This window comes from Ambystoma mexicanum, chromosome 12 (assembly GCF_040938575.1).
Source record: "Ambystoma mexicanum isolate Mex_15411 chromosome 12, UKY_AmexF1_1, whole genome shotgun sequence".
Taxonomy (NCBI): domain Eukaryota; kingdom Metazoa; phylum Chordata; class Amphibia; order Caudata; family Ambystomatidae; genus Ambystoma; species Ambystoma mexicanum.
Genome location: NC_090936.1, coordinates 389,007,233 through 389,032,131, shown reverse-complemented (window position 1 = coordinate 389,032,131; position 24,899 = coordinate 389,007,233). Strand labels below are relative to the sequence as shown.

At 49.4% G+C, this 24,899-nt stretch overlaps 1 protein-coding gene across 5 annotated transcripts in view; it reads left to right on the top strand.

The window, feature by feature from the left end:
* Positions 1 to 393: 393 nt before the first annotated feature.
* The window catches only part of PTHLH (parathyroid hormone like hormone), a 38,284-nt gene continuing 13,778 nt past the window's right edge, over positions 394 to 24,899 (top strand). Inside the window, exons 1-2 of one of the 5 annotated variants that reach the window (XM_069628524.1) lie at positions 394 to 414; positions 8,384 to 8,713. In XM_069628524.1, coding sequence (XP_069484625.1) covers positions 8,613 to 8,713 — 101 coding nt within the window. In that variant the 5' untranslated portion in view covers positions 394 to 414; positions 8,384 to 8,612. Of the gene's footprint in view, positions 415 to 435; positions 734 to 7,728; positions 7,990 to 8,064; positions 8,111 to 8,383; positions 8,714 to 24,899 lie in introns of those variants that run through there. The other 4 variants (XM_069628523.1, XM_069628521.1, XM_069628522.1 and 1 more) reach the window with 4 other exon arrangements.

The following is a 24,899-nucleotide window of genomic DNA, read 5'->3' as shown; positions in this document are numbered from 1 at the left end:
GTCGATTCAATGTTATCGCGCAAGCAAGAGGCTGAGAGCCCCAGCAGCACCACTTGTTGCAATTAAACCACTGCAGGAAATAGCGATGCCCATGGGAGGCAGTGCCAGGTGTGAGAAGGGGGCAGAGGGGATTGCAAGATACCCACAGCTCAGGGATGCCTTTGAAGGTATGCTGGAGGGTGGGTGCACGTACTGCAGCCAGCTCTTTACCTACACAGAAAGACATATCTCCGATAAAGGGGCACCGCCCTCCCAACCCGGCCCCGCCCACCCACCTCCCAGAAGAAAGTGATGCGGAGGAGAGAATGCGGGCAAACATCCAGCTGGCACACGTCCCATATACTCCAGGCAAGGCAGGAAGAAAAAAAATGGGCTGTACAGTCATGTGTGTGGAGCATCGTCAGCAGAGCCGAGGTGATTGTCAGCCGGAGAGGGGGAACGCGGGCTATGATGTCAGAAAGTCTCTGTTTATTAAGGGCAGACCCACGAGGAGCCGAATATATTCATTAGGTGCAGCGCGAGACCTAGCCAGGGAGGGCGAACTTCCCAAGAAGTGGCGTCATTCGCGTTCCCTCGCTCGAGCAAGGTAGCTCTCCGAACTGTACTTTTTATGTGCGCATATGGGGCTTGTGTAGAGACGGGGACGAGCCTCTAAGCTGTTACCGAGGGCTTCATTTAACCCCTTCACCCCAGACAAGTCCTTCCCGGGGAGGGCGGCAGCGCACAGGAAGCGGTGAGTCGTTTCTGAACTTTTGGTCAAGTGTGGCGCTACCTGTGTCGCGGGGGCAGGGGGGAGGCGGCGGCTGCAGATAGTTCCCGATACATTGCGCCGTGGGTCGGCAGCGCTTTTGATAAGCGAGCCTGTACTTTCCGGGGGAGCAGATTCGGGGGCGCACAGGTGCCTGGTTTGAGTTGCACCCCGCCCCACCCCCTGTGTGTGCATGTGCAGGTCTAGGGCGTGGTGGGGGCTTTGACCATTGCAGTGCCAGGGGTCTTCTTCGTTATGCTATGTATAGGACGTCTCTAAGAAGAGGATCGTATGCTATGTCTCGTCGTGAAAGTGTAATCGATGCACGCGGGGACATGGGGTGACATAGCAATGTATGTGATACCTGTTGGGGTTTATTTTAAAGAAACAAACAGGTTGTGGTTGTTTTGAAGAAGGCCAATTGGCACAAATTCGCCATACATGTTAAAGTGCAAAAACCGCATGGAAAGCAATGCCTTTTTTAAATGGAAATATTAAACTATGATAAACAATTAATAACGTGTCATGAAAGGCGACCCAGAAACATTGCGCGGGGGTATTTCCTTCGGCTCCAATGACTTGCTCGAAGATGTCACTGTGATTTCATGCAAGTCAGATGAGAGACTAAAATAGGAAAACAACACGTATTAACGTATTATGAGGTTCAAGGGTGCTGGATTGTATCTGGGTGAAACAACGAACAAGGTCACAACTCAGATTTCAGGTGCCACGGCAGATACCCCAGTCTAAATCTACCAACAGTTGCCGTGTGTTTGTAAAAAACGTGTTTCGGTATAAAAGGTGTGCATCTTTTATTCGAGCTACGGTTTTATTTCTTTAAATGCCCTGTGTGTATATGTATGATGCTACACAATTGTGTCGTGGGACTTTTATGGTGGGGGTGTGATGAGTGGGTATGTGGCAGATTTGGGGACCTGTAAAGACTTCGGAGCTGGGCGAAGCATCACTGCGGATTGCAAAGATGTAAACCCTAAGGGCCGGATTCAGCCAGAAGTGACTGTGACTAACTCCTGGGGGAAAGAGAGTGAGTCAGAAGGAAAGTAGAGTACCTGCCGATGCCCTCTTAGTGAATCGACTAGCCCTCTGCAGGAAAGTCTCGGTTGTTTTTTGTGAATTAGCCCCTCAGAACCCTGTGTGCTGTCTGCTATTGTCCCCCAACCTGAAGCACCCCTTTTCCTTCAGTGTACCCATCCCAGCCTGATTTCTGTATTATGATCAAAACTGCCCCCATCCTGTTCCGTGTCATGTTCGGGAGGATAGCTCAGGGGCATCGTGTTCGCCTTGGAAGCAAGACGATGCGAGCAACACAGGTTCCATCCCCGGGTTCGTGCTTAGAAACTTCTGGGTATTAAGCATCTTATAAAAAACCTATCGTATCATATCCATGTAAAGCACACCCAGTTGCTTTTTAATGCTACGTTTGTATTATATGAATTACCTCAACTGTGTCAGTTATGTCAACGAATAGCACAGCATCGCCATACTCATTTCGCATCCGTCCAAACACATAAATATGTACGTATATGTACATATATCTATATGTATATATTACAGCGACCCTGTAGTTATGGTTAAGTTGGCTTTCCCATAGGAAAAGAGGCTTATAACGTTGGCACCATTCGACGAATCAGCACGAAATATAAATATGTATATTAAAAGTTGCGTAGACATGTAGCCGACTCCATGCACATACCACCTTAGTAGGTGTGTTCGGCATGTGGTGGTCTTACAGCCCGGGATTGTCTTTGATTAAAACATAAAGGTGTTTGCAGGACGTTGGGACCTCTCTTCTACTGCCAGGTCAGAAGGATGTGCTCAGATGGAAAAGTTGACAGCAGTAAACTCTGATCCACGCTAGCGGCAGTGTATTCATTTTCCAAGCACAGCACGTGGGTGTCTGGGAGGGCTTCTGGGAGCTACACAAACATGTGCCTATGTTTTATGATGCCACCTGGGGTGCCTTCCCATCAGCATGCCAAGGGCATGGAAGCTTGTACAAGCATTTCTACTTTGGACTGTTCCCAATTTTCCAATGTGTTCTCAAGGCTTAAAAAATGAAGAAATATTAGCCCTTGCTGGAAGAGTGCCTTCGCTAGGACAGTCCCAACACTACAGCGTCATCGTTCTGTCATTTGCTCCCAGAAGCATCGCCAGGGAGGGGTTGGGGAGGGCTATAGCCTGGGTCTTTTGGCTGTTTCCCCGGATAGAAGCTCATGGGCTACAACAAAAGGACTAGCTAGTCCCGACAGTCCCGACGTTAGCGTAGCCCCAGATCTTTTCCAGAGCTAGCAAAACCCCTGTTTGCTCCCTCTGCTGTGGGGTAAGGCAGCACTAATTAGACAATGTGATGTAGCATACGCGTGCGTAGCACAAGTAGCGCAACTTCTGCCATTTTGAGCGAGGGGTAGCAAAACAAAATGAGCCACGGCAATTCATTATTCATTTCACTTTAGGTAGTTCTCTCCCAGAAATGCAAGGAGTCCAGGTCTGCAAGAGATTGCGGTTTGAACTTGGAACTTATCCGAGCCTGGAGAAGTTGAAATGTCAGATCACTTGGCTTGCGCGTCTGCTCCAATGCTTTGTGGGCCAAGTTTCGAGTCACAGCAGCTATTCAACATTCGGAGGTGTTGAGAGCACCGTTAAGGTAGTTAATAAGAGCTGCATTCTGACCCTTGCAGCAAGTCAGTGAATGCTTTCTAGGTAGTCACTTTAGTTCAGGGCACGTTTTACTAAGAAAAGATTTCGGGTAGATGCACCAATAAATCACAAGGACTAGCCCAAGTCATGTCTGGGGAGGCACTATTTGAAAGAAAAACAATGACCATTTGGAACTGTGACTGACTTCATTCTTTCCAAGATTAAATCAGAAGTGTGTCAGAGTTGATGATAGCAATGTATTTGTGAATCAAATCGTTTCTCTCGAGGAGTAAGTCAAGAGTAAGTCTGAGTTACTACCAGTAACTTCTTGGTAAAGTGAATTGTCGCCATCCAGAAGACATTAAGTCAGCTAAACTGTTGATAGTGTGTTTGTGAATCAAATTGTGTCTCTGTATAGTAAATCAAGAGTAAGAGTAACTCCTGATAATCTGTTTGTGAAACGAAAAGTCTCTCTCTGGAGTAAATCAAGAGTAAGTCAGCTGAACTCCTTATAATGTGTTTATGCATCAAATTGTGTCTCTGTATAGTAAATCAAGAGTAAGAGTAACTCCTGATAATCTGTTAGTGAATTGAATAGTCTCTCTCTGGAGTAAATCAAGAGTAAGTCAGCTGAACTCCTGATAGCGTGTTTATGAATCAAATTGTGTCTCTGTATAGTAAATCAAGAGTAAGTCAGAGTTACTCGTGATAATCTGTTTGTGAATCGAATAGTCTCTCTCTGGAGTTAGTCAACAGTAAGTCAGAGGAACTTCTGATAATCTGTTTGTGAATTGAGTAGTCTCTTTCTGGAGTAAATCAAGAGTAAGTCATCTGAACTCCTGATAATCTGTTTGTGAATCAAATTGTGTCTCTGTATAGTAAATGAAGAGTAAGTCAAAGTTACTCCTGATAATCTGTTTGTGAATCAAAAAGTCTCTCTCTGGAGTAAATCATGAGTAAGGTAGAGTTACTCCAGGTAACCTCTTTGTGAAATGCATATTCTCACTCCAGGAGTAAGTCAAGAGCATACCAGTTTAACTCCTGATAATCTGTTTGTGAATCAAACAGTTGTTGTCTGGAGCAAGTCAAGGGTAAGTCAGAGTTACCACATATAACATATTCGTGAATCACCCCCTTAGAGTTCAGCAGAAAGGTGCAGGAGCTGGACCTAGGCCAATGCTGAGGAAGAAGGGACAATGGCCTACAAAATGATCACTAACTTTTGATTGTGTCTTCTATGGCAATACATATAACTATACTGATACATTTTTGTGACAATGTTCATCACTCAAACTGTTAGAAATATGATGAAAGGGGAACAGAATGAAAAGAGGTGAATGGCAGAAGAGTAATGGTTGAGCTGAGTGGCTAAACCGACAAGCATTGCTTTATTACTACCAGTAACATCTTGTAAAGTGAATTGTCTTCCTCCAGAAGACATTAAGTCAGCTAAACTCCTGATAATGTGTTTGTAAATCAAATCCTGTCTCTGTATAGTAAATCAAGAGTAAGTCAGAGTGACTCCTGATAATCTGTTTGTGAATCGAATAGTCTTCCTCTGGAGTAAATCAAGAGAAAGTCAGAGTAACTACTGATAATCTGTTTGTGAATCGAATAGTCTCTCTGTGGAGTAAATCAAGAGTAATTCAGAGTGACTCCTGATAATCTGTTTGTGAATTGAATAGTCTTTCTCTGGAGTAAATCAAGAGAAAGTCAGAGTAACTCCTGATAATCTGTTTGTGAATCAGGTTCTAATTAGGTGAATGGCAGAAGACTAATCGTTGAGCTGAGTGGCTAAAACGACCAGTATTGCTGTATTCATGTGCACCGGCAGTGGATGAGATGGTATAGGGCTGGGGGGCAGCATGACAGCGCCTGTTTTCTAGGGTGCAAACGGGTGCTTGTGTTGGAGAGAAGATACTCATCTGCGTTTACTGTCTGAGATGGATAGACTGAGATCTGTGACGAAGGGTGAATAGTTCTGAGTTTGGTTTCTGAGGGTGACAAGGCATGGGCTTACTCTATAAGAGGATGCAGAGGGAGACAACTTCAACATATGCTAGGGGAAAGGTACGTTAGTCTATTAGAATGGATTGGGTTGATAGCAGTGTTGGTAAGGGCATAGGGCTAGGTTTCACGTACGATTTGGAACACAACTACGTTTAATCTGCCAGACCAATAGGGTTGAGTTAAGCCTCTGAAACAGGATTTACTGTCTGAGAGGCACTGCCCTGAGTTTAGAGTCTGAGGGAAAAAAGGGCACGTTTGTGAACTCTAGAGGGTAGTCCTGGGTGTCTAGTGGTGGATAATTTGATACAGTGATACAGCCGAGCTTAGTGTATGTAGGGCCATGGAGCCCAGGAGGGAATGGAACTGACTAGTGGCTGGGAGAGAATAGGGCTGAGTTTACTGTCTGGGTAGAGGGGTGGCACTGAAGTTTGGTTCTGAAAAAGAATTGGGCTGAGTTGCCTCTGGTGGGGTGATACAGCTGAATGCATTGCCTGGGATGTGATAGGAATGAAGATACATTCAGGAGAGGCGACATAGTGTGGGAATGTGTTTCTAGTCTGGGGAAGGAGAGGACTGGCTTTAATGCCAGAAAGTAGTGGCTGGTAAGGTTGTGTTTAGTTTATAAAGAGGTATCCTTGAGTTTAGTGAGGAAGAGGTCGTGGTTTGGAGGCTGCAAAGAGATATGCCTAAATGGAGTGTATGCAGTCTTGGAATGTAGTTTAGTGTCTGGAAGGGGGGACATTCATTCTGCAAATCAAAATAAGGTGGCAGGAGATGCTTCAGAACGGAAACTACTGACAGAACCGCAGCCTCCTCTAAATAAGGCACTGAGCTCCGTGACTGAGAGGAAACGGGGCTGGTATTAGTGTCTGTGGCAGGGAGCAGAGTTTAATGAATGTGTGAGAAATAATAGCACTAAGTTTAGTTCCTGGGAGAAAATAAGGCTGACATTAGAGTCTGAGACGGGACAAGGTAGAGTTTCGTGTCTGAGAGAGGAGAGGACTGAGTTTAGTTCCTGGGAGTAAGTGAGGCTGACATTAGAGTCTGAGACGGGACAAGGTAGAGTTTCGTGTCTGAGAGAGGAGAGGACTGAGTTTAGTTCCTGGGAGTAAGTGAGGCTGACATTAGAGTCTGAGACGGGACAAGGTAGAGTTTCGTGTCTGAGAGAGGAGAGGACTGAGTTTAGTTCCTGGGAGTAAGTGAGGCTGACATTAGAGTCTGAGACGGGACAAGGTAGAGTTTCGTGTCTGAGAGAGGAGAGGACTGAGTTTAGTTCCTGGCAGTAAGTGAGGCTGACATTAGAGTCTGAGACAGGACAAGGTAGAGTTTCGTGTCTGAGAGAGGAGAGGACTGAGTTTAGTTCCTGGGAGTAAGTGAGGCTGACATTAGAGTCTGAGACGGGACAAGGTAGAGTTTCGTGTCTGAGAGAGGAGAGGACTGAGTTTAGTTCCTGGGAGTAAGTGAGGCTGACATTAGAGTCTGAGAGGGGACAAGGTAGAGTTTCGTGTCTGAGAGAGGAGAGGACTGAGTTTAGTTCCTGGGAGTAAGTGAGGCTGACATTAGAGTCTGAGACGGGACAAGGTAGAGTTTCGTGTCTGAGAGAGGAGAGGACTGAGTTTAGTTCCTGGGAGTAAGTGAGGCTGACATTAGAGTCTGAGACGGGACAAGGTAGAGTTTCGTGTCTGAGAGAGGAGAGGACTGAGTTTAGTTCCTGGGAGTAAGTGAGGCTGACATTAGAGTCTGAGACGGGACAAGGTAGAGTTTCGTGTCTGAGAGAGGAGAGGACTGAGTTTAGTTCCTGGGAGTAAGTGAGGCTGACATTAAAGTCTGAGACGGGACAGAGTAGCGTTTAGTGTCAGAGAGAGGGTTGGACTTAGTCTAGTTCCTGGCGAGCCTGACTCCACCGCCTGAGAGGGGATGGGACTGAGTTCAGTTTCTGAGCGCGTCTAGTACTTGGAGGAGTCAGGGCCCCGCTAAGCGTCTAGGACGGGGCAGGAGGAAGTTTAGCTCCTGAAATAGGGTGCAGCGAGCCGTTGACTGGCAGCACTTCCTCCTGCCTGACATGTGATAGTAGTATTTAACTGATTAGATAGGTGCGAGTGTTCGTATGAGAATGGACGAATGGCGAGCCCATCCCATGGTCCAAAGTGGATGACCCCGACCCCCTGACCAGCACAGCTGTTCTCGCCTCCCTCTCCTCTGTCGCCCCATTGATCCTGGTCTCTTGAGGTCACTGTCCTGTACAGGTGGCCACACCTCTCTGTAAGAGGAGCACCCGCCTCCCACCGCACAGCGCAGGGGCTGGTCTGCCGCTGCCGCTGCTCCTGAGCGTGTGAAATCTTCGCAGCCCAGGCAGCAGAGCCCCCCAGAAGAAAGGGAGTGAAAAAAGCCCAACCCACTGCGGCCTCCGGCCAGCCAGCCCAGAAGCTCTGCTCCAACGTGCAGGCAGGCTTGCCTCACAGTGCCTGCCTCCCACATCCTGCGCTCTCGCATCAGCCTGCCCAGCGCAGACTTTGCCCAGTAGAGGACCAAGCTTCTAAGGGGGGACACGGCGGAGCCCTGCAGCAGAGAAGGTACAGGCAGCCCCGATACTGAGCTGCCCCCTGCCCAGCCCCTCGCCCCCACACTCACTCATAGGCAGACGGCACCTCTTGTCTGACCGACACCCTTATCTGTCAACTACTCTTAAAAGCAGTTACGTGCAACCTTCATAGAATTGAAAACTTTTTTTATTGTTTGGAAAGTTTTTATAAAAGTTTGGAAACATCTTTTACAAAAACCTTCAGAACTTGTTTTCAATTGTTTGGGAACTTTTGTAAAACCTTTACACTTTGTTCAGTGCTGAGACATTGTTTTAACTGCGTTCAGAGACCCGGGGCTCGCTGAGGACTGTCACTTGGCGGGCGCCGTGCCCTTATCTTCCGCGCCACCCACACTAATCACCTTCCTTCTCTTTGCCTTTTCTAGTGCCTCGGCGATTCCCCCTCGCTTCTGGGACAAGGACGGACAGGACTGCTTCGCGAGACCGCTTTTTACAGCGCTTGTGAGAAGTGAGTGCCGCCACAGCTGCCTGGAGTGTGCGGTTCGCCGTGCTGTACTTTGACGGGAGAGCGCGACAGCGAGAGAGGGGCTGCCCAGGAGAAGCACCCGCGAGGACCGCAGCAACCTGGCGCTGCGCCGCCGCCGCGCGGGGACCATGCTCAGGGTCTTCCTCCAGCAGTGGTGCCTCGTCGTGTTCCTGCTCAGCTGCTCGGCGCCCACCCACGGGAAGCCCGTGCCAGGCGTCAGCCGCCGGCTGTGAGTACCCAACTTCCCTGCTAACTTTTCTCGGCTGCCTGGTGTGTCTGTGTGGCGGCATGTCTGCCTCCCCTCCCCTCGAGGGGTCGGTCCTGTTGTAACCCCGCTCTGAGCTCTAATACCTGCAGCACATATTCCCCATTATATCTGCAGGTGAAGAGCAGCTGGTCTTAAACCACCTGGCAAACCCACACCTGCAGCTATTTAGACGAACTCGCTCCTGCTTCTGGGCCTTCTGCACTTTGCTACATCTCCCAGGTCAGATCTGAGTAGCTCCTCCAGTTCTATTTTCTTATCTGCCACTCCTGATTCTTGTAATTTTCCCGCACTATAAATGCAAGTGACTTACCTCAGCGTACATCAGAAGCCGCAGGCGCTCAACCCACGCGGCAGCTGCCACCTTCCTTCATATGAGCATCGTCTGTCCTCTCCCGGGGCATAGATAGATGAGGGGTGGTGACCCCCGGCCCGGGCCTCGTCTAAGGGAAGCAGTGCCTGTGACGTAATATGTGACTTTATAGCGCCGAAAGCCACAGTGGACAACCAGGCGCGTTTGTGAAGGGAGGCTGCGGGAGATGATTGTTCAAGTGTTGGCAGGACATGTGCGAGTTCCCGTGTTTTCTGCCTGCGCAAGCCGGCCTGCCTCGCTCGTGGGATTGGCTTTCTGTGCCCCGCGGCCACGGGTGTGTGCCGCTGTGTCCTGCGGGCTGGGCAGAGGACAAAGACACGAGGGGACATGTAGAGAGGGAACTTCGGGACCGAGGGGATGTAGATAGAAACAGGCGAATAGGGGATTAAGAGATGCACAGGTGCGCGACTAATTCACACGCAGAGGTGAAAGGCAAATAGTGCTACATATATATATATATATATATATATATATATATATATATATATATATATATATATATATATATATATATATATATATATATATATATATATAACGACAGCGCATGATTAAAAGGAGCAACAGAAAGGTGCACGATTCAAGCACATATAATGCACTATAGTGCAAATGCACCTATACTCCCCATTAGACAGTGTATGTTCACGTAGCTTTTGCTTTTTGCAAATGGCCAGAGTCCACAAGTGTCACAGCTGTGTGCCTTAGTGAGCTCTCCCGACAAGTGATGTCAAAGGCAAGTGTAAATAGGTTTGCGTACCCCCCACCCATCCTTCATTCCACCCAACCATACCTACAACCATCCAGCCACTGTCCCATCCACCCATCCATAATTCCATTCATCCCTCCATCATTATACCCAGCCATACACTCATCCATCCACCCACTGGCCCATCCATCCACCCATCCACAATTCCATTCATCTGTCCATCCATCCATCCATCCACCCGCCCAGCCACCCACTGACCCATGCATGCATCCGCCCATCTATCATTCCGTACAACCATCCATCCGCCCATCCACCCATCCACCCACTGACCAACCCATCCATTCACCCATCCGTCATTCCATTCATCACCCATCTATCATTCCACCCACACATACACCCATCCACCCGCCCAGCCACCCACTGACCCATGCATGCATCCGCCCATCTATCATTCCGTACAACCATCCATCCGCCCATCCACCCATCCACCCAATGACCAACCCATCCATTCACCCATCCGTCATTCCATTCATCACCCATCTATCATTCCACCCACACATACACCCATCCACCCGCCCAGCCACCCACTGACCCATGCATGCATCCGCCCATCTATCATTCCATTCATCCATCCATCCACAATCACCCTTCCATCCATCCACCCAACCACTGGCCCATCCACTCACCCATCCATCCATCCGTCATCCACCCACCGACCCTCTCATCCCCTCATCCTCCCCATGCACCCATCCATCCACCCACACACCGATGCTTCCGTCCATCCACCCTTGGAGATGAGTACTTAGTGGTAGCACGGGCACACACCCCACTGTGTCACTGTGAAGCTGTGGACCCCTCCTCCCACCAGGGGCGGCCCGGCCTCCCAGGGCTGATTGCATCGGATTGGAGGCGGTGTCCTGCTGACAGAGGCCAGTAGAGGGGGAGCCCCAGCTCGCGCCCATAATGAGTGTGAAGCGAGCAGATTGGGCTTGGAGCTGCGCCACTTTGCAAACACCGCACTTGTAAACTGCAGGCTCCTATTTGACTTGGAGACGGAACGAGTTTGATCATTGAGAGGCACCCGCGGCGCGACAACTAGATGTTTTTGGCTAAATACTCAATATTGCTTGGAGCTGGGGGGTTTGGGGCAGGGGTGGATTGGCCTATAGGGGACTCTGGAGATTTTCCCGTAGTCCTCTGCTCCCTGAACCTCTTTTGTGTGGTATTTCCAAACGTTCCCATAGGAAAAGTTGTGGGCATGCTGAAAATGTGTAATATAGGGCCACTGTGAACATTATTTCCAGGGCCCCTTTTGGTTCCCAGTCCACCCCTGCTTGGGGGTATGGGGGAGGAGGGTTGGTCCCCAGAGGTGGACTTATCTGCAAATACATTGGAAGAGCTGTCGAGTAGAGCCACGCGGTCAGAGGCTTGCCTCAGGGGTGCTGGGAGAAACCTCAGTGGAACTGGCCTATATGAGGTGTGCGGAAGCCCAAGAGCAATGCTCCCATGCGGACTGGCCTCTTGGGAATGTATAAATGCAGACTGGCCTGCGGGACATTGGTAGACTTACCACACAGTGCTTGTCAAATAGGGACTGGCCTACATAGGCATGTCCAAGTCGAGATACCCAGAAGCTGGACAGACGTTATCAAGGCATACTCGGGTAGATACAGCGAGCGAGCAGTGGAGTTTCCGAAATGTGTCTGTCAGAGGCCGACTGGCCTAGACAGACGTATGTTCCCAGAGGCAGACGGAGCAGCCTTTCCTGTGGGGGGAGAAAGGACACCCCTTTCTCCCCCCACAGGTCTGCCGGTGAGTCTCTGCCAGAGCCGAGCGAGCGCAAGCAAACATCTTAAGAAGGAGGCCGGGCGTGCGGTCTGGTGGCGAGGCCGTCCCGTGGAACCAGCCGACCAGAGCTATAATCCCCGCTTCCCCACACGACCACACTATTTACTGCTGGGCAAATCACTTCACCTCACTCTGCCGCCTCGGCTCCCCGAGCTCTTAGGCCCGGAGGAAACGCCGCTGTCAAGGGCGTCCCAGAAAGCGCGCCAGTTTCACAAGCGGGCCGGGCCACGACGCCTTCATGGAAACATGGACACAAACGCACGTCTGTCTAAAGGACCTTTATAAAGGGCTGGGCATGTTTTCACACAGGCGACAACCAGCCCGCCTGCCAACGGCTATTCTGATACCTTGCGGGACAGTTTAAACTGTGAACTATTGAGCTGTCTTTGCGTTTACAACATGTCTGCAAGCTGCAGGTGCTGCCCTCGTTATTTGGCCATCATGAATACGTTTGGGGCCACCAAATTAAGAGCCTGATTTACAAAGCCTTGTCACGGTTGTCTTTTGCCAGGGCGGGGGCCTGTGCAAATAGGTTTGCCATCCAAGTTGCCCCACACTCCCTTCGCATATATGATATGATTGGTTATTAATAAGGCGCTTAATACCCTGGGGTTTCTAAGCGCGAACCCGGGGATCGGACCTGAGTTTCTCCGTGTCCTCTTGCTTGCAAGGCGAGCACGTTGCCCCTCAGCTATCCTCCCGAGACAGTGGCTTAAATCTATGCGTCTGTGCCTATCGTGGCCGCGCCCTGTGCCTTAGGCCCAATGAAAGTGATCAGAAAGGGGGGGGGGTCCCGAATTCCATCAACTTCATGCTGGTGCGGTGCAACATTGCGCCACATTTGCATCTTGGCAAACAGATACGTTGCTCCACAACACATTGGCACGAGCCACCTTTCACTCTGGTGCAGGGTGCAGGCGCGCATACACAATGGAATGGACCACTGCATAGTTGATGCAATGGATGCCGGGAAAACAGCCAGCATGGAATGCTAGGGAGAAACCGGAAATTGACAAGTACTATGCATGGATGTACAGGGCACACATTGAGCCGGACAGTGTGGGATGGTTCAAGGATGGGAACATAGTTAAGACTAGGAAGGTCGATCCAAGGCCATCTTTCTTATAAGGGGAGAAACTTTGTGTTAAGCCCAGATGGTATAGGAGGTTGTTGAATGGTGGGCCAAAGAGGGGTTCCTTGAACCGGGGTGCGTCTGCATATAGACATAGTCCAGCCTTTACCCTTTTAGCTGACCACCCAGCAACCCGCCGTGGGTGGGCTGGGATACCTTCAAGTTCCACGCAGCCTTTTCCTTCCAAAATGCGGGCATACCTAAAAAGGTGCTTTTTTGCCAATGTGCCCTAGGTTTGCGATGTGCGCCAGGTGGGCTCTGAAATGGTGGAACGCTGCACAAAACAAGCGTCTGCCACTGGATTGGACGAAACTGCCGTATGCCAGACAGGAAAACGTACAATATCCCCCCTGTACAGATGAGTGAATGGGACCCAGGGCAATCCTGCAATTTATCCCAGGTCACACAGTGCATCTGCTGGGGAGCTGAGACTACAGTTCGCTACTGTGAATCCCAGACCACTGGATTGGGTGAAACTGCCGTATTCCAGACTAGGAAACGTACAGTATCCCCCCTGTACAGATGAGTGAATGAGACCCAGGGCAATCCTGCAATCTATCCCAGATCACACAGTGCATCTGCTGGGGAGCTGAGACTTCAGTTCGCCACTGTAAATCCCAGACCACTGGATTGGGTGAAACTGCCGTATGCCAGACTAGGAAACGTACAAAAGCCCCCATATACAGATGAGTGAATGGGACCCAGGGCAATCCTGCAATCTATCCCAGATCACACAGTGCATCTGCTGGGGAGCTGAGACTTCAGTTCGCCACTGTAGATCCCAGACCACTGGATTGGGTGAAACTGCCGTATGCCAGACTAGGAAATGTACAATATCCCCCATGTACAGATGAGTGAATGGGACCCAGGGCAATCCTGCAATCTATCCCAGATTACACAGTGCATCTGCTGGGGACCTGAGACTCCAGTTCGCCACTGTAAATCCCAGACCACTGCATTGGGTGAAACGGCTGTATGCCAGACTGTGAAACGTACAATATCCCCCCTGTACAGATGAGTGAATGGGACCCAGGGAAATCCTACAATCTATCCCAGGTCACACAGTGCATCTGCTGGGGAGCTGAGACTTCAATTCGCTACTGTAAATCCCAGACTCGGAGCACTAACAGCGTTATGGAACCACAATAAAAATCAAATGTGAAATGTGTGCACTTATGCACGAAGCAACCAAGAACTGCCAGTGGACGCCAAGGCGGCTTTTCTTAGACTCATGCAACAGACATGGGTGAATAGAAAGCCTCTATTATGGGGCTGCCCTTCTGTGTTTTCTTGGGCTTTTGTGTAGTGGTGCGTGCTAACTGTGTGTCCAACAAAGTACTTCGCATATGCGTAGTTCCAGTTCATGGTGCCGCACAACATTACACTTCAGCTACATATGAACACATGAAATCACAAATGAGACATGGACACGCTTTGATTTACCATTGAACGACGTGCATATAATGGGGTGTACGGTGTTGTTGGGTATGTGTGGTTTTGCGCAAAAACGTCTGCACTTTTCGCAAAGGCCTAGTGCAATTGCAAAAAACATCTCTGTTCACAAATGCATGGGACCATGTCACTGAGAATGCATGGTGTAAACCCGGAGACCACGTGCAGCCTGTATTTTAAGAGCAGGGTAGCCTGGCAGGCTGTATCTATTTTCGAATTCCGTTTTTCTGTTACTTGAAGGTTAATTATCTTGATTACCATGTACAATACCTGCTGGATCTGGTTGTATCTACTGTGGTCAGACTGTGGTTGCTGACCGGGATGCCCTGCTGACTGCGCTTTGGGATCTGAAGGCTCAGCATTCCAGAGCCACCTGACTAAACCAGAGGTCAGCGTGCGTGCGCGACCCGGAAGTAGTTGCCTGGGAAGTGTCGGCACCAGATGCACCTCCGCCCAGATGTACAGAGCCCATGCTCCCTTTGGTACATCCGTTGCCGGCTGTGTTTTACACATCCGGTTTGTACGGTAACCAGAAAAGGCAACTACGCAGGGCATTTAGCTCGCAACAGTAATGCGCCACTACATTGCCCCTGTAATCTGCAAATGTCTGCCTTCCCCGGTAGGGTCAGCAGAATGTCACTTTGAAAAGCTCCTTGGACGGGGCCTGGCAGCTTCCCACACTTTCGGAAGCATGCAGAGGAGGGGGGGGGGGGCTGTCAGCGCGGCAAGCTCTAGTTATCAGCCGCTGCCCGCCGTTGTCAGACTCTCCAGACAGGGGCTTGTGACACTGGGCACGCGTTTGCCAGACTCCTCTGTCTGGGGGCTGCCGGCCCAGACTGAGGCAAAGGGTCAAGGTCAGACCGAGGCAAACCAATAGGACCATTCGCAAAGGAGAAGACGAGGCCATGGTGGTGCATACGAATGTGGGACTTTGTGAATAAACCGTTCAGTATCTGGGAGGCATTTTTAGGAGGGGTAGTCTGGCAAAGCCCATTGGGCATGGAACATTGGTCAAATTAAAGTAAAGGACTCTTGGGCCTGTATCCCTTTTGTGCTTTGGTAGTGTTGGCACGAGAACATCAGGGCGCGAGAAAGAACCATTGCCGTGTACGCAGCATGCCACACAGAGCTCTGGGAGCCATCTGCCGGGCACAGAAACACATGGTTGGATGGGCACATGCCAGAGTGATGTGTGAGCTGTGAAGCTTGACACACCCAGCGTAAGATGGCACAGGCAGCTCATCCAGGGGAACCCCCCCAATGTCCCTGCCAGTGTGTGTGTCCATCCAGATGAATACGTGGGGGGACTAGAAGAGCGCCTAGGTCAGCTTTTAGCACTTCAGGGCGTTGTGATTTTCAATGGTTGTTAGGAATGCAATACCCAGGGCACTGGAGAGTTGCTGGGCCTCTGCCCAGAGAGTGGATGTGGTGGAAGTGGCAGTGCGCCCCCATTTACCCTCCTCTGCTCTGAAGGGTAAGAGAGCACCCCTTTCTTCCGAGCACTCTCCGAGACGTGTCCTTCGAGTGCTAGTATTTAGGGGGTCGCAACGCATGCTTGCAACCAGTGGCAGGTATAATGCAAAGGACCCTGCAGGCAATATTGGAACAAGGCCCTGGGTAGGCGGAGGTTAGGGCGGGAGGAGTTAATGGCTATCACTTTTATGAGCGTTAGGCACACATATTCCATGTATTGTATGCAACCTGTGAACCTCACTAATAACCCCTCCCCCCCTACCCCCCCACATTGTGAATGGTGTGCTTGCTGAGCCTGTTCCAAGGATAGCAGTTAAGGCCCTGTGCAGCGGGGCTGTTTGCCTTTGATGTGAGAAAGGTAGAGCAGGGGGATCCCTTTTCTGAGTGTTCAATCCGGCTCTGCTTGCAGCCCCTGCCCTATTTTCACCCGCCCCCACCACGACTACTGGCCTACTTAAACCAACGACACCACTGCTCCAGGCCCGTCTGCATCACAGAAGCAAAGACCTTTCTCGCCTTGAGCCGCATGGTCCTCTCTGTGAGCGTTTAATACGTAGGGCTTTACAGCAGTCGTGCAGCTTCACAGCACTTTAAATAGGAGCCGTGGTTATTTTCGAATTTGACGGTACTTTTGTGTCACTCGAAAGCAAGAAACGCTGCGAGTTGTCCCGCCGGGACTTGACCTCATGACCCGCAGGCTCCACCCATATTTCTCCTGCCGATGCCCAACCACATGTCTTTCACATTAGAAATCAGCTTTCTTATGTGTTGTGGTGGCGGGATTACACTAACAAGCAAACCAAGTGTGCCGAAGATTAGGATGGAATTGGGATTGCAGATGTACATGCGCCAACCCACTGAGCTAATTTGCACGCTCAGCCTCCAGTTTCTCACGTGAAACTGATGCGTGACCGGGCGCCGGCGGCAGAGTAAACGCATCTGCGGCCGCTCCGCGGCACAGGAATGCCTTCCGTGGCCGCACTCGCGCGCTTCTCTATTTGCAAAGGACAGACCGATCAAATTCCAGCTGCGCCACAAAAGCTCAAGTGGTTACTTGTAGCCGTGTAAAGTTCTACATTAACGAAAAACGTTTCAGACCTATTTTTTTTCTGTACTCTGTTATTATGCATTAAAGGAAGAAAGAAAAAAAAAAGAATTCCCATCACAGAAAATGCGAGACATGCCTGGGCTATGGCAAGACAACGAATGTGTCGGTGTGAAGTCCTCGGGCGCGTTTGTGTAGATCTTTGTTCTGAGATAATGCCGCACTGTCTTCTTGCAGGCGGGGGTGCCTCGACCTGGCCTTGGGGCGTACACACTCGCTCTGGAAACTCGTCCCCGCAGCTCAGTACTTCCAGGATTCCATCGAATGGCGGCAGAGGCACGTGCTGCCAGGCTGCGCGCAGTCCCGCCCCGGAAGCGGAGACAACCTGTTGCACAGCTTCCACTTCCCCTAGGGGCCAGGCCGCCTCTGGAAGTCTCCCCTTTTCCCTCAGAGCAGCTCCCATTTTCTGCGTGATATGATTTGATTTGGAATTTGTATTGCGCATGTCCTTCTGGAGCCGAGCAGAGAACCTGCTTCTCGGCGCAGATGGCCTATTCCTACACAGCCCCTTGGGGCCCGATTCATGGAATATTTGCCTGGTTCAAAGTGACTTTGCACTGCGGACCCAAAGACTGATTCAAGGAACCCTGCAAAGTGTATTTTTGCGGGCAAAGTCAGCGCATAGCCATTTTTGCAGTTCAAAATGACTTTGCTCGGACTTTGCACGGAAAAAATACACGTTGCACGGTTCCACGAATTAGGGTTTGCGCCAGCAGTGCAAAGTCACTTTTCAGCAGTGCAAATTCACTTTGAACAGGGCAAATATTCCATGAATCAGGCCCTTAGAGCCATACCAGAAATTATTATTGAAACAGACAGGCCAGTCTGCCACTGCATACCCCACTTTTCTCATTAGGGCAGTATGTGTTAGTGTACATCCCAATTTCACTGCTGGCCAGTCTACCTCACGGTACCTCTCAATTCCCCTGCAAGCATGTCCGTCCGCCACTGTAACTGGCTTGCGGCGAGCCTCTTCAGATTTTGGCACCACTCCACGCTGTCGAGGCATATGAACTTCCAAAGAAATATCTGTTTTCTTCATTGAGGAGTATATATGCCGCAGTGCAACATTTATTACAGATGTCAGGCCTCAATATCACTTTCGGTCTCAGTAATAGCAGTTAACAGCTTTGCCAAGTTTGCACGTCCGCTGTGTGGAAGCAGCAGGCCCGGGCCCCATGACTCGGCGAGCAGCCGGGCGCATGAATGAATGGCTACCTTGATAGATTCCCAGATGCCACCCAGGGATGTCTGACGGCGCCCCCCTATTTCACAGTTTAGGAGCTGGAGCAAATAGAGACAAACTGGTTAGGCCAAGATCAAACGGTATGTCAACGGACTGAACGCACAAGTCGTCAAACGCAGGCATACTCCACATGTATGTGCATTAAGCCAGTCAGGATGTAGTATGCACTTATGCATTAGTCAATAAATAGTTGTGTTAACAAATTCAAACCCTTAATTGGCAAGGACACATCAGCTAAGGCATTACTTTTTCTTTGTGCCTTTGAATGTCAAACATTCATTGGACAACTGTTGTTTTTTCCCCTCACCTGATAGGGATCAGTACATTAATGCACCTTTACATTTGTGATACTGTGGGCCTGATTTGTGATGCAAAGTGACTTGGCACTGCACAAACATCCATGAATTAGGCCCTGAGTATGCTTTCTGGCCTGCCTCCTTCACAGGTATATTTGGAAGTGGAGGGGGGGGGGCATGGATTTCCTGATAGGGACGTAGGACTGACTGTGGCCCTTCTCGTTTCAATGATATTGATGTGGTATTTATACAGCGCTTATGCCTTAGCGCTTTACCGAGAACAAAAATACATCCATACATACAATATAACCCAGCTCATGATGGTACTCGTCTGGTTTACAGGTGACTTTGTCTCAACCTGTATGCTTTGCAGGGGCCCTTCTCGTTTCAATGATAATGATGTGGTATATATACAGCGCTTATGCCTTAGCGCTTTACCGAGAACATATATACATCCATACATACAATATAACCCAGCTCATGATGGTACTCATTTACCGACCGCAGATGGATGAAAAGCAGAGTTGGCCTTGCCGGGATTCGAACCTGCGTCCTGCAGTTCACAAACATATTGCAACAATGAGCGCTCAACCCACTGAGCTATCCTACCGTCAAGCAAGACCTTAGATCCCCTACAGCACAGACAACTTGCATGTGACTATCTCTTTCCCTATGGCAGTGTCGAGGAGAGGGTGTTTGACTGATTATGCACCATCGAGGGTGTGGAGCCCTGTGTTATTGTGTATGTAGACTGCGGGACAGCTTGTTGGATGGGAGCCCAAGGAAGTGATGCTCACATACAGAAATACCCACACAAAGCCCCATGACAAAACCCGGAATCTGCGCGTGCCTCGTGACAGGGCTTTTCCGGTATCCCACCTCAGTGAAAGTGCACTCAGGATATCCGCATGATCCTGTCGCACAGGGAACAATTCCAGCTGAAGCGTACACTGAGCCAAGAGGCCTCGCTGTGACAAAAGGTCACCTGTGGCCCTGCGGTACAGCGCCCCACCTCATCAAGAAGGGCAGCAGCAGGCAACAAGTGTTCAAGGCAGACCGTTTTCCTGGTAACCACTTTGGACTGGTAGAAGTGACCCCGCTGCTCCTAGCGGTGCTAGTTCTGCCTGTGTGACATTGACGTGGCCTAGAACACTGGCCCTCCCACATAGGCACTACTTCCGGGGCAATGTGTCAGGCTTTATTTTTCATTAATATGGGGGCAGGGTGGGTTCGGGGGCCCTTCATCAGATGATGGGACATAGGGGAGAGTGTGGAGGCAGAACACTTTTTCAGAGCTGTAACATCCAGCTATACTGGCCACATGCTGGGAAATAGATTCTATGCATTGGGAAGGCGCCATCTAGTGCCTGTTGTGAGTTTATTCATCACCTGCAGAACCGATATGACTGCTAAACTGGCACTTAACTTGTGCTCAGAATATCAATGGCATTGATTCTTGGGTTCACGAGAAATGACAAGGTTTGTATAAATGTCAGTCTTAAAAGTCTTAAATCAGCAAATTGAATCAGGAGGCTCTAATCAAGCGGCAAAACAGCAAAAATAAACCAGTTCAATTCCCGACTCCGGCATTTGACACAGCCTGTGATCTTAGCTAACCTTCTTGTTTTTAAACGTGGGCCACTTTCTGTCTTGGGGCGGGGGGGGGGGGGGGCTACACTGTCCTAATGGTGCTCTTAAATTATATAGCAGGAATGTATGTCCACATGTACAATTCTGCACATTTTGGTTCCCGTGGCATGTTTTGGGGTTCCATTGGGACACATATCTGGACAATCTCAATCATTTCTCTTCGAAATTAAGCTTTTCCAAGAGTGGGAACGTTTTTCCAGCAGTGAGTGGCACTTGAGCGACACGAAGCCGCAGAAATAGTGGGCTAACAGCATCACTGTGCAGCGTATTGTCCCCTAAGTATTGCTGGGAAATGGTTTCTACGTTTTTAGAACCGTCACAATATATGTTTAATGCATCTCAGTGCTTGTTCTCCTAACGAACATAGAGTCATAGTTTGTTCAAAAGTATATATAAAAAAACTCAGTGTCCAAGCCACGTGGACACCAGGGCACACCGTGTAAAGACATTTTCTCATGATGGGTTTGTGAAGAGAGCAAGGGAACAGCAGTGTATCACAGAAAGTCTAAATTAAATACATGCTACAACACTCTCTGGAATGTGTTTTTATCTCTAGTTAGCATTGAGTTGAATTAAATGTTTTAAAAGAAAAATATGTTTGACTAATGCGCTTGGTTGCAGGGAACTGCAACCTGTGGCGCTTCACATGTTTTAAACTACAACTCCCATGATCTCTCGCCATTGATTATGTTGGCAGGGATTGAGGGGAATTGTAGTATGAAACATCTGTAAGCCAAAGCTTGCAGACCCCTGGTTTACACCATTGTGCTTTAGAAGCCCACAGATACACGTCAATGGTTTTCCTCCACCAGCAGCAACATGTAGTGTATTTAATACTGTGCCCTTTTTGCATCTATCTGGAGTCATGCCATCCTTGACAAAGTACTATTTTACCCCCCCTTACCAAGAGACTCGGATTGATGAATACGTACCTCCCATGTCCCTCTACCTAGGTTTTAAGGTTTCCTGGTCGTGGCACTGGCCCTGGCTGCGTTAGTCTGATGGTACAAGGGGGGGGGACACATTGAAGGGAAAGACGTTCACTTAGTTGTGCCCACAGAGCAGTGTCCCCCACTCTGTGCCAAGCTGGAGCGCCAGTGCCCTGTGAAAGGGCCACACGGCTCTGAGCGCGCACCTGCTATTGCGCTCACTGCACATCATGCTGCGCCGCCTCCTATGCAATGTCCATCACCTGCAAACATGTATTATGGGGCAGGCCCTGGGCCTGTTTGCAGCCAATCCACAGCACCACCACCTTTTGTATAGTGGTTATGCGTGAGCCACAACCTCAAGCAATGGGTCTGCGGTCACCCAACTCAATGGACCTCGCATGAGTTTTATGGCGCGCGTTCTTGACTCATTGACCTATGCAGCGGGTGCTCAACCCAGCAAGTGTTTGCATTTCACTGAGGGACTGGGCGGGGGTGCTGAAAAGTGAGATGTTACATTCCAACCCTCTGAGGGGGCTGCTTTTGTGCCTAGGTGTTCATCAGGGGATTAAGGGGGTTTAAGCTCCTGCCTGATGCTAGCAATTACCGCCCTCTAATCAGCTGGCAGCAGGCGGCGCGAGCTTTGCTCTCCGCTGGAGGCCGTCTATTTTAAACCCAGTCAAGCACCGGGGTTCCTGTGAGCTTTTTATAAACTCGGGGAATGGCATGATAACTGTATTTCCCAGGGATGGCATCCTGGGAAGCCACTTAAAGCCAGGAACGCGCCCCGAGTCATGCGGCGGAGGAGCTGTCACGGCGCAGAACGTGAGGGACGGGTGCCATCGGCCGAGTGAGCGATGGCGTCCAGGGTGTGGTGTTCCGCCATCACAGGTTCCCGAACAACAGGAAGCAAGTGCCCCGGGATCTCGCTACTGGGGATACGGTACCCGGATTGGTGTACCACCAACCAGAAAAGCAAACAGTAATTGAAAAGGTTCGGGGTTTCGTGAAAATGGGCCTGGCTATTTACTTTCAATTCTAACCTAACTCCATCCTTTTAATAACGTCTTCAGGCAACTACTTGGCGCTTCTCTCACTACATTGTGTGGGCTGAGTCTGTGTTCTGCATTTTAAGAGTTTGGATACAGACACGAAGGCATGTTCTGCCTACGGGGGTTCCCTGGCACTTGCTCTCACCAAGGACTGATCCTTGACATCACTAGATTGGAGTGGGATTGGGGGACGGGGTGGGGAGGTGGAGGGGGGGGGGTGTCTGTGTAGCCTCCAATGCTTTCGTCTGGATTTCAGAGCTGAGATTATAAGCCTAATTCACAGGGCGTTTTCCAATAGGGGTTTTGCCATTATAAAACCCCTATTGGAAAATATTGCCCTGCGTATCTCATCACACCCTCTCTTTGGTCATCACGTAATATCAGCAGTGATCGAGCGGGAACGGTCGGGAGTTGTGTTCCACTGCTTTTCCTTTTATCTGTTTACCATTCCTCCACTTTTTCTGATCATAGTCACCATTCTGTATAGAGGATTTGTCCATTCATGTCCTTGTGCAAGTGTAAAGTTTTGATAGGAGCATTAGTTACTAGTGACTTGGACTATTGCAATGCAGCGGCTGCAACACCTTGTTACATGTTGCACTGTGCTTCTGCCTACCTTCTCACCTACCGAAACCACAGATCCACTACTTTTATTTTTTTCTGTTTACCATTCCTCCACTTTTTATGACCATAATCACCATTTTGTATAGAGGATTTGTCTATTCATGTCTTTGTGCAAGTGTTAAGTTGTGATAGGAGCCTTAGTTACTAGTCACTTAAACTATTGCAATGCTGAGGCCCCAACACCTTGTCACATGTTGCACTAGGCTTCAGCCTACCCTCTGCCCTGCTGAGACCACAGTTCCACTACTTTGTTCGGTACACTTCTACCGCTGAATATCAGGCAGATCGCTTATTATCACTGCTCCGCGAACTACAAGTTAAACGAAGTAAGACTCGTTCTTACGGTCTCGTGTCTACCCCGCGTGTATTTTCAGTCTTTAATAAATAGAGAATCCACCTAAGACGCAAGAGCTCTAGGGGCTTGATGCAGGTGCAAAGAGTGCTTGACACATTAATTGAACTTTTACCGTGGTGCAGAATGACATTGCACCGCCAACAAACGCCCTGATTCACAGAGTGGTACAAAGTGTATTTTGTGCAGAAAGTCACTTTGCACCGCAAAAGTACTCTTTGCACTGTGTAAAAAAGTATCTTTGCAGTGCAAAGTGACTTTGCACCACTCTGTGAATTAGGATGTTTGTTGGCAGTGCAAAGTCACTTTGCACCGTGCTAAAGCTCCAGGAATTAGGCCCCCCATCTTAATTTGTACAACTTTATATATTTTGCATCTGTGCTTGTACGCAAGTTGGGCAAATACAAAAATTGCGGCACTAGTTAGCTAGTCCTGTGGGGGACATGGAGAGAAAGCGTGGACGTGGCAGGTCATGAGACTTAAACTTGTCTTACATGTGAGGTGCTGGGCCTCTCCTGCCTTATCGCCATTGGAAACAGCATTCCCTAGACCCAGCACCCCCCCCACCCAACTACAATTGCTCTCTCTATCCTGCAAAGCCATAGAGCCGTGTGAACTGCTGCAAAAGGTGTGTTTTATAGCTATGTCTCAGCCATTAGATACATACGCACTTTTAAATATACTATTGTTGTTTTGTCCCCAAATCTTTCTGCACTGGTTAAGGCTTTCACGGGGTGCTGCAGCTCACAGTCCACTAATTTGCGCTAACTTAGCCATGTTTGTCAACTTCGTATCCAAAGCACAGTTTTTTGTTCTATAACAACAAGCCAACTGTGTACAGTCTATTTTTGCAGTGCAAAGTCAGTGATTAGTAATTTTTGCAGTACACAACTTTGCATGGACTTTGCACTTTGGACAGTTCCATGAATCCGGGTTTGTGTCAGCAGTGCACAGTCACTTTTCAGCAGTGCAAAGTCACTTTGCACCGTGCAAAAAATTCCATGAATCGGGCCCTATAACTTTATCAGGATAAATTATGCTTTTTGTCGGTAGTGTACATGACCAGATAGTGGCCTTCTTCAGTTGCGATATTAATTTGACTAATAAGGTATTATCTTGGAAAGATTATCTGTTAATTACTATGCGTTTTTTATTAATACAAATATGGACCTTCCCGCAATGATAAGACATTACCCCCCCCCCCAAAATTTATTGTACAAAGTGGCGTTGAGAAAGCCAAAACATTGTGGAAAGTGTGGAGTGGGCAGGTGCCGGTGACTGTGGGCCTGATTCATTTGGGTCAAAGCGTCGGCATGATTATTTTCAGCCTAGGAGAAGACTGCAAACTAAGTGACAGTAAATGACATCACCACAGGGCATATAGCAAGAGTCTATATGAGATTGCATGCAAGTCAGGCTGGGGCACACCTGTTTCCTAGGAGGAAGTGGTAGGTGAGTCAGTTCCTGTGAGTACGATGAGTCGACGCTTAGTAAAGGAGTACCGTTGTGCCCCAGGTCGTATAGGGTGCAGCAATCTCTGGGGCCTGACACAAGAGGACAGTTCACATGGAAAAGCCATACAAGTGGACTTATTCCACCCCAGCAGAGGAATAGCTGTATTCGATGCCCCGCCACTTACACAAAATATCATTTATGAGACCTCAAGGCATGGTAAGCGCAGGCATGATGTCAGACTGCAGGCTCGTTACGGCCTGCCTGTGTGAGCTCATGAAAGCGGCACAGCCCATGTTCCTGGCGCTCAGAATCCCCTTTTCATGAGGGATCTGTAACCAGAGGTGTTGCTAGGGGGGGGCCTAGGGGGCTACAGCCCCGGGATCTTTTGGTTGTAGCCCCGGATAGAAGCTCAGGGCCTATAACCAAAATGCTAGCTAGCCCCGAGTCCCGACAGAGC